This window comes from Saimiri boliviensis, chromosome 4 (genome assembly GCF_048565385.1).
Source record: "Saimiri boliviensis isolate mSaiBol1 chromosome 4, mSaiBol1.pri, whole genome shotgun sequence".
Classification (NCBI taxonomy): domain Eukaryota; kingdom Metazoa; phylum Chordata; class Mammalia; order Primates; family Cebidae; genus Saimiri; species Saimiri boliviensis.
Window position 1 is genome coordinate 94,225,286 of NC_133452.1, and position 19,438 is coordinate 94,244,723.

At 36.5% G+C, this 19,438-nt stretch overlaps 1 protein-coding gene across 4 annotated transcripts in view; it reads right to left on the reverse strand.

The window, feature by feature from the left end:
• Positions 1 to 4,164: 4,164 nt before the first annotated feature.
• Positions 4,165 to 19,438, reverse strand: part of MMUT (methylmalonyl-CoA mutase) — a 41,913-nt gene continuing 26,639 nt past the window's right edge. For all 4 annotated transcript variants that reach the window (XM_010333989.3, XM_003923094.4, XM_010333988.2 and 1 more), the window contains 2 exons: positions 9,197 to 9,364; positions 4,165 to 5,648 (listed from right to left, as the gene is read on the reverse strand). In XM_010333989.3, coding sequence (XP_010332291.1) covers positions 5,520 to 5,648; positions 9,197 to 9,364 — 297 coding nt within the window. In that variant the 3' untranslated portion in view covers positions 4,165 to 5,519. The remainder of the gene's footprint in view (positions 5,649 to 9,196; positions 9,365 to 19,438) is intronic.

A 19,438-nucleotide genomic window follows, 5' to 3' on the forward strand; every position in this document is an offset into this window, starting at 1 on the left:
TAATAGATATTTTTGCCATAAACATACATGGTTTTATTAGATTCTTTTTTTTTTTTTTTTTTTTTTTTTTTTTTTTTTTTTTTTTGAGACGGTGTTTCACTGTTGTTACCCAGGCTGGAGTGCAATGGCACAATCTTGGCTCACCGCAACCTCCGTCTCCTGGGTTCAAGCAATTCTCCTGCCTCAGCCTCCCGAGTAGCTGGGACTACAGGTGTGCACCACCATGCCCGGCTAATTTTTGTATTTTTAGTAAAGACGGGATTTCACCTTGCTGACCAAGATGGTCTCGATCTCTTGACCTCGTGATCCACCCGGCTCGGCCTCCTAAAGTGCTGGGATTATAGGCATGAGCCACCGCGCCCAGCCCAGATTCCTTTTTAAGAATAGGTTTTTGACTAGTATGAAGTGCAGGGGAGTTTAAGGATGTGAATGGAGGGTGGCAGTGACATTTGGTATAATTTTGTTAGCAAATAGATAGATGTAGAACTATTTAAAATCTTCTCCCCTCACCTCCCACCCCCCCTTATATGAATTCCCACTTCATGAGATGAAAATGGAAGAAGTAATCATCCAAATTCTTTGTTGTTGTTTTCTGTTACTTTAATTTAAATCTCCAGTTCAATGCAGGTTTTGCTCAGAGAGGACACACCCCCAAAGCTCTCCTTCACTTCCTGTACTAAAATATTTATAGAATACTTAAATTTTCATTAAGTTGCAGGAAGAGAATTTTGGTATCTTCAGTATCCCCTAAATACATCATTCTGATGCTCTTCTAATGCCAGAAAAGCTTAGAAAACTCCAGTATTGATAAAAGTTATCACTGAGAAAAAATTCCCATAATTTTACTTTTTCCTGATTTTGACATTATACCAGTGTTTTCAGTCATGAATCACAACTCATCGAAAGAGGTCCACAGAAAGCAACCAACATGGGTGAGGTGACAGCAGATTCCACACAGCAAATACCTAAGGATCTAGAGACTTTTTAAAAAAGGATAAAAATCTAGTTTCTGTCAAGCCAATCTTCCAAAATAAAATTGTATCCTCTCCATCTCTGACATCTCTGAGCCGCACCTAAGCAAATAAGATTAGATAATTTGAATTATCTAGTCTATCACTATAATAGCCTTTTAATTCGTATTTCCAGCATTGCCCCCATAAAAAGGCATCTTCTGTCTGCTGTGTTGAAACAATCTTGGATTATTTCTTTGTTAAATCTCTTGTATGGCTCTTTATAATCTTCAGGATAACAATCCAAATTTCTTAACATCATAAGCCTCTAAATAATCGTTCTCCTCCTACCTTCTTGGTTTCATGCCTTAACGTTCATTTATTTCTATAAAAATAATAATAGGAATAATAATACAATAATAATGAATACAAAGCCTATACTATATGCTAACCATTGTCCTAAATATATTGTTTTTATTGTGATTATATATAACATAAAATTGATCATATTAACCATATTTCAGTGTAGAGTTCTGTGGACTTAAGAGCATTCACATTGTCCTGCAACCATCACTGACATTCATTTCCAGAACGCTTGTTATCTTGCAAAACTGAAACTCTGTAGCCACTAAAGAATAACTTCCCATGACCGGGCACCATGGCTCATGCCTGTAATCCCAGCACTGTGGGAGGCCGAGGTGGGCGCATCACCTCAGGTCAGGAGTCCGAGACCAGCCTGACCTACATGGAGAAACCCCGTCTCTACTAAAAATACAAAATTAGCCAGGCATGGTGGGGCATGCCTGTAATTCCAGCTCCTCTGGAGGCCGAGGCAGGAGAATCGCTTGAAACCAGAAGGCAGAGGTTGCAGTGGGCTGAGATCGTGCAATTGCACTCTAGCCTGGGCAACAAGAGTAAAACTCTGTCTCAAAAAATAAAATAAAAAATAAAAATAACTTCCCATTCTCCCCTTCCCTTCCATCTCCAGGTGACCACTATTCTACTTCTTTCTCTGTGAATCTGACTACTATAGAAACCTCATACAATTGAAATCATACAGTACTTTTTTTTTTTAAACTGGCTCATTTTATTTACCAAAATGCCTTCAATGACCCATATGTGTATTGTAGCATGTGTCAAATTTTCTTCCTTGTTAAGGCTGACAAGGAAGGTATATATTCATTGTAATTATATACCACATTTTGTTTATCATGGACTTGGGTTATTTCTACCTTTTGGCTATTATGAGTAATGTTGCCATGTGCTATGAACATCTGTGTCTTCGTTTACTTGGAGTGTCAAAACAAAATACCAATGACTGGAGGGCTTAAACAACAGGTACTTATTTCTGTTTTTCCAGAATAGGCATTTCTGGAGGCTGGGAAGTGGAAGATTGCGACGCTAACCAATTCAGCTCTTGGTGAGGATTCTCTTGAAGACGGCTGCCTTCTTACTGCATCCTCACCCACCAGGAAAAGGAGAGCAAACTCTCTTGTCTCCTCTTACAAGGGCACTAATTCTATCATAAGGCTTCTATCCTCCTGATGGCATCCAAACCTAATTACCTCCCAAAGACCCTACCTCCAAATACCATTACACTGAGGGTAAGTAATGTGTCAATTTAGCTAGAATTAACCACAGTCTCCAAAATTTGCTTTGTAGTATATTTCCAGTTAGGGTGAGACATAAAGTATAAGATATTCCCTCTCTTTTGCGAATTAGAGAATAGAAACGACAGTTATTCTGTAGCACACACACAAATATATTCTCCCAGTTGGTCAAACACTAATCTCTGAACAATGCCAGAAAGAAATTTTGTTTATATAATTAAAGTCCCTAAACAATTGACTTGAATCAAAAAGGAGATTATCCTGAGTTCGCCATCTGACAATAAGATGAAAGCTCACTAAACAAAGAAAATGTGGCACACATACACCATGGAATACTATGTGGCCCTAAAAAAGAAATGAGTTCGTGTCCTTCTTTGGACATGGATGAAGTTGGACACCATCATTCTCAGCAAACTAACACAGGAACAGAAAACCAAACATCGCATGTTCTCACTCATAAATGGGAGTTGAACAATAACACTTGGACAGAGGGAGGGGAACATCACACATCAGGGCCTGTTGGGGGTGGGGGTGGGGATGAAGAGGAGGGACAGCATTAGGACAAATACCGAATGCATACGGGGCTTTAAAAACCTAGATGATGGGTTGATTGGTGCAGCAAACCACCATGGCACATGTATAACTATGCCTGTGGTGTTCCAGCTGGCTCACACACACCACACTCAAACACACTCACACACATACACATTCACACACACATTTCTCCTACTGACTCTACTCTGATTGAACCCTGATTGGTATGAGTTTAACTTAGGTAATGCCTGAGTTCCTTAATTCTTCTTTTCAAGTATGTATAGTTCATCTCACAGATGAACTATTGATTCTTCATTAGCCTGTAAACAAAGCAAACAAAGGTATCTAGATCAAACTGGCTATGAATGCAAAATTTTCTTCCTCTGTCAGTTCCCTCACTGGCACCATGCATCATAATTCTAATCTTATCAAAGAGGAAATAGCTGTAACTAAGATTGGGCACTATTAAATTGAGGAGGTGCCAACCTGTGAAAGAATGCATATGTCAGTAAGTTAAATTGCTCTGTGCAGTATGTTTTGGTTGCACTTTATAATTGTCACTAGAATCTTCCACTTTTTTATTCAATAAAAGGAAATGAGAAAAGTAGTTGTATTCCTGATTCATTAATTATTTTCTTATACTATTTGGTGAATATGGGATAGGTTATCTGTATAAGACACCTATCCACTTTTTAAATATACTTGGTTATTTTCCTAATCATTTCCAAAAGTCTGTTCATTGTTGGTCATAGAAGGTTTCATCCAAAAATAAAGACAGTAATAAAAGACAAAATTTATTTTGGAATCTTTTGGAATATAAATAACACTAAAGTGTTTAAGTTTCAACAGTTTCTGAATTTAAAAACAATGAGAAAATTTAATCTTAGAGTCAGGCTAGATTTAATTTCTATGATTTATGCCACTGGCTATTTCAGAAAATAGGTTTTCAAATAGTAAGATTATCTGTGTTCAGGTAAAAATAAACACATAATGGATGTGAAATCTGGTAGCAGGTGGCTGCTATTCTTCCTCCCCAAATAATCTACTCAACAGATATGAATGTCAAGAACTTGTAAACTCTTTCAGGATGAGTTTATTTCATGTCACCCAGCACACAACAGAACCCAGCACAGAAAACAAATACTTACTAGTGTGCATTTCTTTACAAGAAAAAGTCAATAAAATGACATAGTCAATATATTATTGGATTTGAGGTCAGAGTGTTCATCTGTAAAATGGCAACAATAATCATGACAATATCATTCAGATAATCATATTCTGAAAACTATACACATTGTATTATAGTGAGTTTGTAAATTCTATAGTAATATATTTATCTTATAATACTTTCCCAAAGATTGCTCTCTGATCTAATACAATAGAAATTTATTACAAAACATAATTGTTCATTTTATATTCATGTAATGGATCATGTTAACAATAAAGGACAACTTTCCTTCTTATTTTTAAAATTTTTATTTTTTATTTTACATTCTAGGGAACATGTGCAGATTTGTTACATAGGTAAATGACAACTTTCCTTCTTTAGTGAGCAAATCTTTCAATAAGCAAAGCAAAGGTGTTCTTTGTGCTATTTTTATTTTTGCAATTTAAGTTTAATGAGCAAATCTATGCAAGGTAGCATCTTTCTAGATCTGGAAAGTTAAAATATTTCTGTATCATAGACCTACACTCACAGTTGATATCACCATTCTAGACAAAGCCATAGCTACAACCTAAGCACTTTCATTTAAAGGAATGCTCATAAACATCCACTGTCCTGGGTCTAGAGCCAAGCCCAGAAATAACAAGGTCAGATGGCCATGCTCAGGAAGAAAGTAAAATCAGAGTTGAAGAAATATGCTGTCAATTTCCCTATATCCCAACCTGCTGTACTTGATTTTAATACTTCTTCTATCAAGGTGATTCTGGAAGAATTTGGCTGAGGACTCCACCCAAAATCTCTTTCCCCATGTAATTACGCTCTGCTATTTTTTCAAGATAGTGTTTATTAATATATAGATTTTATTTTCTGGTGCTCAAGACAATGTAATGCTAAAGTGACAAATGGGACTGGTCAGAGTTTTTTTAGGTACAGTTTAATTCTTAATATAAAAAGTAAACAGATTTATAAGAAACATTCTAATAAATACATCACCATGATTTTTAAAGATAATACCTTTGTCTAGAGTTCTTGATAAAGTATTGTTGCAGAGAGTTTTTAGGAATTTTTTTTAAAATTTTTGAAGTGAAACTGTATGTACATACTTTTAGCATGATACCAGGCTTACAAGCAAGGTATTTTAAAGTAAAGCTTTCAAGGAAAGTACAAATCAGGTATTGAAATTAAATTGAAGACACAGCTTTACTCTCTTCTTTGATCATAATTAATATTTTAGAAAAAAGCTAAAACCAAAAGAGGATATTATACAGATTGCTGCTTCTTTTCCAAACACTTCTCAATATCATCAAGCACTTCAACGGCAGCCTTTGGAATTCGAGTCCCAGGACCAAATACATTGGAAACACCAACTTCAAAGAGAAATTCATAATCCTGTTGAGAGAATTTGTTTAATCAGTAAGCCACACTATTTCCATTTTCAAGGAAATAAAACAAAAGAACAATAAAGCCTGTCCTTTCTTTGTCCTTCAATTACCCAAAACCTTTTCAACTGGTATACTATTGGCATTTGGGGCTAAAAATTTCTTCCTTGATTGGGACTGCTACTAATAGCCATCAGAACCAGCCTCCCAGCCCAAATCATTTAAAACACAAAACACACTCTGCCCATTTTCTAAATACCTCTATGTGTTGTTTGTGGCAGCAAGCTGGATATCCTGACTGAGATCTTCTGAGCCTTGAGCCATAATTTTCTCTCACCTATATTTTCACTCCTTGTCATTATTTGTGTTAAATTTAGTATCATGTGATAAGTTTAAGCTTAAAAAACTATTTTCTCCTAGGCAATTTTTGTCTGCAGTTAGTGAATGGTGGCACTTTGAATTTGGACATCTGACAGATTTTCTATAAATGAAAATAAGCTCATTTTGTTCATTCTTTTTTGCTGTTACTGCTTTTTTAGTTTATTTTAACAAAGTATGAGTGAAAAGATTTCCAGGGTACAAATAATACTGCAGGATTTAGGCTGTTTGAACATTTGAACATTTGTAGCTACAATATTAATTGAGGTTAGGATGTGTTATACGAACCTGATCCTTATCCAGTAGGGTGTTCATATATGACAGGACAGTCTGATTTGCGTTTATTGTTGCAGCACCCTTTTTAAGAGCACCCATTTCAAGTGATTACATTTGGATAATAAATGATACGGTCATGCTAATTACTACCCAACTACTACTCTTTTGTCTCTATTATATACTTGCAATATTCTTATAATACTATAATACCACAATAGAACTTAACACATCTCATTGAACTTGTCTCCTTCTAGTCTGTGAAATTCTGAGAGCAGAGATCATGTCCATTCATCTTTGTTTCCCCAGTACTTGACACATAAAAGTGCACAAAACATGTCATTTTTCTTGAGCAGATCCTATAGAGTTTAAGAGCTCATAAGGGAACTGGATGAAACATGTAATAATAATCATTTCCAAATTGAAGATGATCATATTAATATGTCATATACTTCTCTCCTTCCCAAAAACCCTGTGTACCATTTGTTCTGACATCTGAGTTATGGATTTAGAATGAAGGATTCAACTGGAAAAGAACTGCAAGATGTTGCAACTGAAAAAAGAGTATGTGACTTATTTCTCTTTCTTACATAAGCCTTGTAAAATGTACCTTTGTGAGGGGGTAAAATGATAGTAGTCAGTGAATCTGAGTAAAGAGTATACAGATATTCTTTGTACTATTTTAATTTTTGCACCTTATCTGTTAGTTTGAAACTATTTTCAAATAAAGAATATATTTGAATTTCTTCCACTTAGCTAGGCCAGGGATAGCACAATGCCTGCTTCGTGATGGAAGCAGGCATCGTGAGTCTGCTCAACTTGCTGAAAAAATTTGGAGATGACTGGTGCTAACAGAGTTAGAAGATCCTAATTGTAGTAACACACTGGTGAGGACAGACCACATTTATTCATTTAATCAAACTGCAGAAACTGTTAAGCTCCACATGACAGGAGCTGTATCTGATTAGCCACTATATATTAGTGCCTTCTAATTTAAAACTTAGTGACCTTTAATTAAATAATAGCAACATTTTACATATTCACTGCAAACAAATAGTGAGGAAATACAAGGGTGGCCGGGCGCGGCGTCTCAAGTCTGTAATCCCAGCACTTTGGGAGGCCGAGGCAGGCGGATCACAAGGTCAAGAGATCGAGACCATCCTGGTCAACATGGTGAAACCCCGTCTCTACTAAAAATACAAAAAATTAGCTGGGCATGGTGGTGCACGTCTGTAATCCCAGCTACTCAGGAGGCTGAGGCAGGAGAATTGCCTGAACCCAGGGGGCGGAGGTTGCGGTGAGCTGAGATCGCGCCATTGCACTCCAGCCTGGGTAACAAGAGCGAAACTCCATCTCACAAAAAATAAAATAAAATAAAATAAAGAAAATACAAGGGTGTTAACTGCTGTAATTATATAATTAGGGATACTCATATTCACACAAAAGTATAAAACAGAAAATAGTCCTTATCCTTAGTCGTTAAACTCATGGGAAAAACATATATGGCAAACACCTAAAGATGTTCTTAGTAATTTAAATATCCAGAGAGTTAATACAACTTATTTGAAATATAATTCTTGAAAATGTCACCTCACTTATATAACAGGACTACGTTTTTTTTCTCAACATGAATTCCAATTCGAATGTTTTCTACTAGCTAATTACTTTGGTTCTCACATTTTAATATCATGCCTAGGTATCACAGACTCTAAAACTGCAACATTGATAAAAGTGTTCTATAGATAGAATAACAACCCTTTATTTTCTCAAATAATGACTTATTTTATGAAAATAATAGGCAAGTATGTTAACAAAAAGAATTTTGTGTTGATTATATCACATTAAATAATGTGTTGTTGGAAAGAAAATAAATACATATTTGTTCACTAGCCCCACTTTATTACCAATCTCACAACCTCATTCATATGAATTTTCTCCTTTCACAAGTAGTATATGAATGCACTACTCTATATTCTGAGTTGTAATGGAGGAAAGAAAAAACTGTAGAGCTGGAAACAAGGTTACACTTCACTGATAGATTCTTGCTATAGTGATGGGACCTTTGTAGCATCTATGAATCATTTACTTATAGCAGCTTCATAAACAGTTCTTCTAACTTGGTATTTTTTCCATTCTCCGTAAAACAGAAAACCTTGATATAATTGAAAACTGGATGGGAAACAGAACCTATTTATATCTTAAATATTTTAACTGATGAGGAATGTCATATGTGGACGGTGTCTCCCCACCTTATTAATAAATTAACTGAGTTATTATTATTTGGCTCCTGAAATGCCATGCCCTAATCAAATTAGCTTAAATAATAAAGGATTTTATAGGATTGTGGAAATGATATAGCTCTGAGGTAGGGCAACATTTAGGGATGGGAACATCTCGGAGGAAATGGACAAGATAGCTCCTTCTAATTAGAAGCAAGCAAACTACAGGAGTCGTTCCCCCCAAGGACAAGGAGTCCTCACTGTATCTCTGGCTTATATATGGTGAGGAGTCCTCACTATATCTCTGGTTTGATATATCCACCATGTATTTACTACCACTGTTCTCTACTCCACTTAAGAGTTTTATTACTTTTATCTGTTCCTTCTCCATAACTGTTTATCGAGAATGAAGGTAGAGTTATGGATGCATAGCTTACTGGTTTGTAAGGAGGTAGTTCTCTCACTGAAGCTTTGTAAAGTGTAAGTTAAATTATACATAATAAATTGCATTATAACTTGAATACAAAACAACACTGTCTACTTTTATACCTTGTAGAATTTATTTAGTGAAATCACCAAGAAATAATATGTTTCTAAATCTACAACGAATTTATCTTTAGCACCACATGTAAGCTATCATTACTCAGAATTCCCATCACAGTACTAGAAAAATAAAGATGAAAAATACCTGAGGTGGTATTACTCCTCCACACATAACAAGAATATCTGGCCGTCCAAGGGAGTTAAGTTCTTTGATGAGCTCGGGAACTAGGGTTTTATGACCAGCAGCAAGGGTGCTTACGCCCACAGCATGCACATCTGCATCCACGGCCTGCTGGGCCACTTCACGAGGAGTCTAAACAGTCATAAGGTAAAGATAAATCATTGTTTATTACTAGATAATGACTAGAAAAAAAAACTATTTTAAAAGAGTTATACTACTTACACATCGACATTCTACCATTTTCCTTATTAAAAATCTTGATGTGAATATTACTCCATATTTCATCATCCTCAAGCCATAAATAACACTAATACTAATGCAATAAACATCAGTGCTGTATTTACTTCCATCACTAGATTTCATCAATGAGGTTTAAATTACACTAAAAAAAAAAAACCCACAAATCTTTAATATAAAGAAGAAATATAGGGAAAACAGTACTTTCCATTATAATTTTGTAAAGTGCATCTGTTTTGTATATTATCAATGTTTATTGAGTGATTGTGCAGTCCGAGCAACATGTTATAGAATCTGTGAAGAAGTAAAAGATTAAACACAAAATGCAATGTAAAAAAATCAATCTTAGGTTTTAAAATAGAATGGGAAAAACAGGTCAGTAAGATGGAGAACGAGGAAGCTCTAGAGTCTTGTTCTCTCACACAGACACAAAAATAATAGCAATATTTAGACCAAAATACCTTTGTGAAAACCCTAGAAACTAACTAAAGGGCTAAGGCACCCAAGCAAGCATATAAACAAGAGAAGAGAAAGGGCTGAGAAGGATGTGCTGTGGTGAGATTTAACCCATTTTGGACCCCAAGTCATAAAGAATATTTGCAAGTGTCTATTATGAATTGAGTTACCCAAGATGATATCTACTTTTTACAGTAAGTAGTAGAAATTAATACTACTTTGATAATTTACATATATTTAAATCATTTCACATAAAAGGTACTTACAAGTTTCTCATTGTAAATGTAAATTTAAAAATTTGGGAAGGATGACGCCACCTCAGAAACTACTGCACAATTATAAGCACACAAAAATCATCCATTTGTGAATTTTTCTGAGTTTAGTAAAATTTTAAGACTCATAATTTTAGTGTAGAAACAAATGACTCTACCCTTTCAGGTAATGGGACCACATTCCAGGAGATCTCTAAGTAAGTCACACAACATATAGGCAAAACCTTGAGACTGCAAAAAACATTAACATGTAAAATTAAAACTCTTAAAGAAAATGTGCACATCTTGCTATTCACCTCTTAGAGGTAAGAAATTTAAACATGATTTATCATTCATATCAATGCTACCAAAATGTATTAAATTAAAATTCCATTTAAACAATTCTGTTCTATGCTTTATGCTTACAAAAATTAAACTGTATTTTATATGACTAATTTATTAAATAAATCATCATCCAGCTAGAGAATCATACCTTTAGCCACAGATAACACATGCTAAGTTTTTTTTAATGATGTAGTATTATGTTAACAAAGTTGGTGGTACTAAAAAGCAAATTACACGTGTGTGTGTGTGTGTGTGTGTATGTGTGTGTGTGTGTGATTTTGAGACGGAGTCTCGCTCTGTCACCAGGATTGAGTGCAGTGGTGTGACCTCAGCTCACTGTAACTTCTGCCTCCCAGGTTCAAGTGATTCCCCTGCCTCAGCCTCCCAAGTAGCTGGGACTGCAGGTGCATGCCACCATAGCCAGCTAATTTTTTGTATTTTAATAGAGATAGGGTTTCATCATGTTGACCAGGATAGTCTTGATCTCCTGACCTTGTGATCCATCTGCCTTGGCCTCCCAAAGTGCTAGGATTATAAGCGTGAGCCACTATGCCCAGCCACAAATTATATTTTTACAGATAAAATATAAAGAAGAAATTAACTTTTAGTTATTTGAAAATTTTGTTTACATGACAATAGCTAACAACAATTATTTTAAAATATTTGAATTTTGTGAGAAAATATTTCCCCAAACTAACCACCAAATACTGGAAATGCATTATATTTGATCGTTATTTAAAACAAACAAAATCTAAAGTAAAAGGGTTATAGAATGTAAAATTTAATCAAATAAACCAAAATTGTTTTAACTGATGAAAAACAGAATGGGAAAGTATTCAACATAGAGGAAGAATGAAGGCAATTTAAATATACATATTTGAGATTCTTAATAAAATCTACATAAAATGCATAAGACAATAAATTACATATACATATTACTAATTATGTAAACAAGTTTACATATTATACACTTATATCTACCAACACAGTTTAAGGACATATCTCTAGAAGTTCTAGCTAAATTCTTCACATCCTCTAGTATAATATCTAAAAAATTCAAAAGGAGGAAACTCTTATTGGGGATTCATCAGAGGCTAAGCTCCCTCAGGCAGGTTTACTTCTTTACTGGTGAAAATGCAATGAGTATTTTTTAGTCCTCTTCTCATCTGACCTATCTGTGGTATACAATATCATTATTTCCTCACCCTTGAAATTGTTCTTCTTTAGTTTTTATCTTGCTACTCATCACATTCCCTTTCATTCCTTTGCTGCCTCCTTCTCTATTTCATTTTTGGCTCTCTCTTCATAGTTGTGCATACTCCCCATGAGAAATTACATCAATTTTCATGCCTTTTAGGTACTACTGATAAGTCTCAAAACCATGTGTCTAACTGAGGCCTCTCTCCTACATTCCAGAGTCCATACCCAAGCAATACAGTCATCTTCATCTGAACTTTCCACAAGCACTACAAACTCAACATGGCCAAAATTAAATTCACTCTCAGTATTAGTTTCCTAGGGCTTCAGTAACAAATTACCACAAAGTGGGTGGCTTAAAACAATAAAAAATTTATTTTCTCACAGTCCTAAAACCAGAAGGCCAAAATCAAGGTGTCCAGAAGATCATGGGCCCTCCAAATAAGAAAAATTCCTTGCTCTAGATAAGAAAAATTCCTTGCCTCTTCCTAGCATCTGTTGGATGCCAGCAATCCTTGGCATTGCTTCATTTGTAGCTGCATCACTCAAATACCTGTTTCTGTCATCTCACGGCCTTTTCCCCTATGTGCCTCAGTGCATCTGTCTTCTTTTCTCATAAGGGTAACAGTCATATGGGATTTAAAGTGTACCCTATAACAGTATCTTAAATATTTACATCTGCAAAGACCCTATAAGGTCATATTCAGAGACTCCAGGTAGATACAAATTTGGGGAGGACACTGTTCAATCCAGTACAGTATCTTCTCCACCAAACCCATCATTACTTCCTCAAGTACTATCTCAGTAAATGGCCCCACATTCCAACCTGGAAACCTGGAAATCACTGGACTCTTTTTTCTCTTAAAGACCACCCTGTAGATTATTTGCCAGATATCCTTTAATTCTCTTGCCCTAGTATTACTCTAAGATTCCTTCTCTGCCCTGGTCAGTGGCCCCAGGAATCCATCCCTGAATAAGACTCTCCTGCTTTCTGACTCTGGAACAGATTTTTCCACTGTTAGAGAAAAAGGCCAATATATTTCTCTCCATGTTTCCTCTATGGCACCATGGTTCTGGCAGAGGTGTGTCTCTTTGTGACTAATTTTTAGTCAGGTGAGCCCCTTTGAGTGGTGTGCTGGTAAATGATTAACAACCACTTCCCTAGGGGGAAAAATATGCATACACACACACATACATTAATTACAAATTTTACTGATACAAGGGCTATGTAGCAATTTACAAGTAATAATAATACATCCATGGCTGGGCACAGTGGCTCACACCTGTAAACCCAGCACTTTAGGAGGCCAAGGTGGGTGATCACTTGAGCTCAGGAGTGGGAGACAAATAATCAAAAATATTTGATAGTATTTATTATAAATAGGAAGTAGCCAATTGATTTTCACTGAAAGCTTTCATTAAATTTGCCAAACTTTTGTATCTGTAGCCAGCCTACAGTTGCAATTCAACCATGATCTGACAAAATCAGACTACAGAGAAATAACTGATCTGATTCAGCAAAGATGTCAGTAATGTCATTGATAAGCAAGTGTAGTTCTGACACGGAAGGACAGGTATTTTGTTTACCTGTTTAGAGAATTAGATAAAAGTAAAACACAAATGCATATTCGAATTTTACTTGTTTATAAACTATGTGAGTGACGCCTTTACAATTTTTTTGAGAGATCTTCAGAGGGAGGGCGCCGAGAGTGGACAGAAGGAAGACACAGAAGCTGGGCTGAAGTGGGAGAAAGCTGGGAACACTACCTGGGGCTACCATGCACCAGGGCTCCTTTTTTTTTTTTTTTTTGAGACGGAGTCTTGCTCTGTGGCCAGGCTGGAATGCAGTGGCGCGAGCTCAGCTCACTGCAACCTCCGCCTCCTGGGTTTAAGCAATTCTTCTGTCTCAGCCTCCCGAGTAGCTGGGACTACAGGCGTGCACCACCATGTCCAGCTTTTTTTTTTTTTTTTTGTATTTTTAGTAGAGACGGGGTTTCACCATGTTGGCCAGGATGGTCTTGATCTCATGATCCGCCCACCTTGGCCTCCCAAAGTGCTGGGATTACAGGGGTGAGCCACCGCACCCGGCCCAGGGCTCATTTTTAGATCACAACAGCTCTGGAGGAACAGCCGAGTTGAACTGGCAAGAAGCAACTCACTCTCACCACAGGCCTCTGGAACCCCAACAGAAGGAGACCCCTCAAACACCATGGACACTTGGGGTGGCAGGGAACACTGCTTAGAGAAGTGGTAGAAGCAGCAAGCTAGCCGATGTGGAACCCAGAGTGTTTGTTGCAAAGAATCTATAGCAGAGCATAGCCAGAGACAGCTAGGCTTTACTTGCTCCCATAGGCTTTACATTGGCCCTAGAGGAACTGTCTGACCTGATCTCTGGGTCGACTTGATTGCTATACCTAATTATGCCCAGCAGACGGTGCTGGTCTGACCTGAGCACCCCTTGGTCTGCTGACCTCTTCTGGGGCCCCCAGCCTGGCCATGCCTGCTTGCGGGGCAGTCTTGAGTGCTCTGGGGGCCTGTGCCATATCTTCTGTGCCAGTGGACCATGCCTGACCAGTGGAGACTTACAGTCATGTAGGTTCCTATAGCTATGCACCAGCCAGTCTGCTTTCTCCCCATACTGCAGCATCCCATGGTCCCATGGTAATTCACCATGTTGCTTTGCCGTCCTGTGTCTGCATGAGCCAGTTTTGCTTTCCTTGCCCTACCAACTCATGGAAGTGCAGTCTGCTCCCTCTCCCCTCACCAACCACCACTGCAGACAGAGCCTTGGAGGGCATAGAGCTAGCAAGCCCTGCCTCTGCCAGCACTCTTTCCCGGTGCTAACACTGCCCAGAGAACAGTGGATCCTCCCCAAACCTGGGTGATCACTCCTGCTTTCTGGGCACAGAGAAGGCACATAGACCTACGCCTGCCATCACCCTGCCCCTAGGCCTGTACCACCTCCAGAGCAACCATGCACACAGTCTCCAGCAGGCCCCCCCACCCTCTCCCAGCTGCATTGCCCTGAGCCACTGTGGTGAATGCCCACAGGGATGATGCAGGCACTTTGGCACCTGCTAGTACTCTGCCATAGCTTCCACACCTGGGTCCTCCCAGAGCAGTGAATTCCAAAACTCAAGGAGCCAGAGAACAAAGCTGGGGACCAATACAAGTCCCCAGAGTTAGAGCATGCAGTCTAGGAGCTGGCAGCTGAGTGCTTGTTCCCTAAAAATGTTCCGAAACAAAGCCAGTCAGCTGAATCCACCTTATACCACAATCAAACTCTTAAGGTCATCAAATAGAATACAAGAAGAAAAACCCATGCAAAGGCCAGCAACCTCAAAGACTGAAGACAGATAAGCCCACCAAGATGAGAAAGAATCAGTGCAAGAACCCTGAAAACTCAAAACTCAGAGTTCCTTCTTTCCTCCAACTGACTGTATCACCTTTCTAGCAAGAGTTCTGAACCAGGCTAAGATGGCTGAAACGACAGAAATACAATTCAGAATACAGATAGGAAAAAAGATCATTGAGATACAGGAGTATGCTGAAACCCAATCCAAGAAAGCTAAAAATCAAGATAAAACAATGCAGGAGCTGAATGACAAAATAGCCAGTATAGTAACTGACCTGATATTGTTGAAAAACACACTACAAGAATTTCATAATGCAATCACAAATATTAATAGCAGAGTAGACCAGGTAGAGGAAAAAAGCCTCAAGAGCTTGAAGACTGACTTTCTGAAATAAGACAGGCAGACAAAATTAGAGAAAATAATAAAAAGGAAAGAACAAAACCTCTGAAAATATGGGATTAAGTACAGAAACTGAATCTATGACTCATTTGTGTCCTTGAAAGAGATGGGGAGAATTGAACCAACTTAGCAAACATATTTCAGGATATCACCTATGACAACTTCCCCCAACCTATCTAGAGAGACCAACATTCAAATTCAGGAAATGCAGATAACCCCAGTAAGATACTTCATAAGAAAATCATCCCCAAGATACATAATCATCAGGTTCTCCAAGGTTGAAATGAAACAACAAATGTTAAAATTACCTAGAAAGGGAAGGTTACCTACAAAGGGAAGCCTATGAGACTAACTAGAGACCTCTCAGTGGAAAACCTACAGCAAAAAAAGATTGAGGGCCAACATTCACCATTCTCAAAGAAAACCAATTCCAACCCAGAATTTCTGGCCAAACTAAGTTTCATCAGTGAAGGAAAAATAAGATCCTTTTCAGACAAGAAAATGTGAGGGAATTCATTACCACCAGACCTGCCTTACGAGAGCTCCTGAAAGAAGCACTAAATATGGAAAGGAAGGACCATTACCAACCATGACAAAAACATACTGAGGTACAAAGACCAGTGCTACTATAAAGTAACCACATAAGTCTACAAAATAACCATCTAACATCATGATGGCAGAATCAAATCCACACATGACAATACTAACCTTAAGTATAAATGGACTAAATGCCCCAAATAAAAGACATAGAGTGGCAAGATGGATAAAGAATCCATTGAGAGAAAGATACCCATTGATATGCTGTCTTCACAAGACCTATCTCACATGTAATGACACCCATAGGCTCAAAATAAAGGGATGGACAAAACTCTACCAAGCAAATGGAAAACAGAAAAAAAGCATGGGTTGTAATCCTCACTTCTGACAAAACAAAAAGATCTAACTATAATAAATATACATGCACCCAACACAGGAGCACCCAGATTCATAAAGCAAATTCTTAGAGGCCTTCAAAGGGACTTAGATTTCTATGCAATAATAGTGGGAGATCACCCCACTGACAGTATCAGACAGATCATCAAGATAAATCATTAATAAAGATATTCAGGACCTGAAGTCGGCACTGGATCTAATGGACCTGATAGACACCTACAGGACTCTCCACCCTCCAAAAATAGAATATACACTCTTCTCATTGTCACAAGGCATAAACTCTAAAAATGATCATATAATTGGAAGTTAAATATTCCTCAGCAAATGCAAAAAAAAACTGAAATCATAGCAAACAATCTCTTGGACCACAGCACAACCAAATTAGAAATCAAGACTAAGAAATACCCTCATAACCATACAATTACAGGAAAATTGGATAATTTGTCCCTAAATGACTTTGGAATAAATACTGAAATTAAGGCAGAAATCAAGACGTTCTCCAAAACTAATGAGAACAAAGATACAACACAACAGAATCTCTGGGACACAGCTAAGGCATCATTAAAAATAAAATTCATAGCACTAAATGTTCACATCTTAGAAACATCTCAAGTTAACTCAACATCACAACTAAAAGTAGAGAACCAAGAGCAAACAAATCCCAAAGCTAGCAGAAGACAAGAAATAATCAAAATCAGAGTTGAACTGAAAGATACTAACACACACACACACACACACACACACACACACACACACACACTCAAAAGATCAACAAATACAGAGCTGGTAATAATAAAATAGATAAACTGCTAGCTAGATTAAGAAAGAAGAAAGATAGATGATTCAAATAAACAATCAGAAATGACAAGGGGGTAATTACTACTGGTCCCACAGAAATATACACAATCATCAGAGAATATTATGAACACCTCTATGCACATAAACTGGAAAACCTAGAAGAAATGGATAAATTCCTGGACATATAAACCCTCCCAAGCCTGTACCAGGAAGAAACCAAATCATTGAACATACCAATAACTACCTCTGAAATTAAGTCAGTAATAAATAGCCTATCAACCAATAAAAGTCCAGGACCAGACAATTCACAGCTTAATTCTACCAGTTGTACAAAGAAGAGCTGGTACCATTCCTGCTCAAACTTCCAAAAACTTGAAAGAGGGACTCTTCCCTAATTTATTCTATGAGGCCAACATCATTCTGATAAGAAAACCTGGTAAATATTTTATTTATAAAATAAAATATATATAAATAAATATATATAAATAAAATAAAATAAAATAAAATAAATATAAATAAAATAAATATAAATAAATAAATTAAATAAAATAAATATAATATAAATAAAATAAATATAAATAAATATAATAAAATAAATATAAATATAAATAAAATTAATAAAATAAAATAAAATAAATATATAAATAAAATAAATATAAATAAATATAATAAAATAAATATAAAATAAAATAAATATAAATAAATATAATAAAAATAAAATAAATATAAATAAATATAATAAAAAATATACAAATAAAATAAATATAAATAAATATAAATAAAACTTCAGGTCAATATCCCTGATGAACATTAAGGCAAAAATCCTCAACAAAATACTTGCAAATTGAATCCAGACGCATCAAAGAGCTTATCCACCACTATCAACTAGGCTTTATGCCTAGGATCCAATGTTGGTTCAACATATGCAAATCAACAAATGTGCTTTATCAAATAAACAAAACTAAAGACAAAAATCACATGATTATCTCAATAAATGCAGAAAAGGCTTTTGATAAAATTTAACAAGACTTCATGTTAAAAATTCTCAATAAACTAGGTACTGAAGAACTATTCCTTAAAAGAATGAGAGCCATCAATGACAAACCCAAAACCAACATCCTACAAAATGAGGAAAAGCTGAAAGTATTCCCCTTGAAAACTGGTATAAGATAAGGATGACCTCTCTCACCACTCCTATTCAACAAAGTATTGGAAGTTCTGGCCAGGACAATCAGGCAAGAAAAATAAACGGTATTCAAACAGAAATGGAGAAAGCCAAACTTTTTTTTCTTTTTCTTTTTCTTTTTTTTTTTTTTCTCGCAGATGAAATAATTCTGTGTCTAGAAAACCCAACAATCTCAGCCCAGAAAGGTTCTTAAGCTGATTACTTGAGCAAAGTCTCAGGATACAAAATCAATGTACAAAAATCACTAGCATACACCAACAGTCAAGCTGAGAGCCAAATCAGGAATGCAATCCTATTTATAACTGACACAAAAAGAATAAAATACCTAGGAATACAGCTAAACAGGGAAGTGAAAGATCTCCTTTCAAGGAGAACTACAAAACACTGCTCAAAGAAATTAGAGATGACACAACACATAAAAATAAAATTCCATGCTCATGAACAGAAAGAATCAATATCATAAAAATGGCGATACTGTCCAAAGCAATTTACAGATTCAATACTATTCCAATTAAGCTACCACTGAGATTCTTCATAGCATGGGAGAAAGCAATTTTAAATTCATATGGAACCAAAAAAGAGCCGAAATAGCTAAGACAATGTTAAGCAAAAAGAACAAAGCAGGAGTCATCACTATCTGACTTCAAACTATACTACAGGGCCACAGTAACCAAAACAACATGATACTGGCACAAAAAAAGACACAGAGACCAATGAAACCAAATAAAGAATCCAGAAAAAAGGCTGCACTTCTACAACTATCCGATCATTGACAAAAACAAGCAATGGGAACAAAATCTGACAAAAACAAGCAATGGGGAAAGGATTCCCTATTCAGTAAATGGTGCTGGGATAACTGGCTAACCATATGCAGAAGATTGAAACTGAACCCCTTCCTTATACCATATACAAAAATTAACTGAAGATAGATTAAAGACTTAAATGTAAAACACAAAACTATAAAAACCCTGGAAGATAATCTAGACAATACCATTCAGAACATAGGAATGGGCAAAGACTACATGATGAAGATGCCAAAAGCTATTAC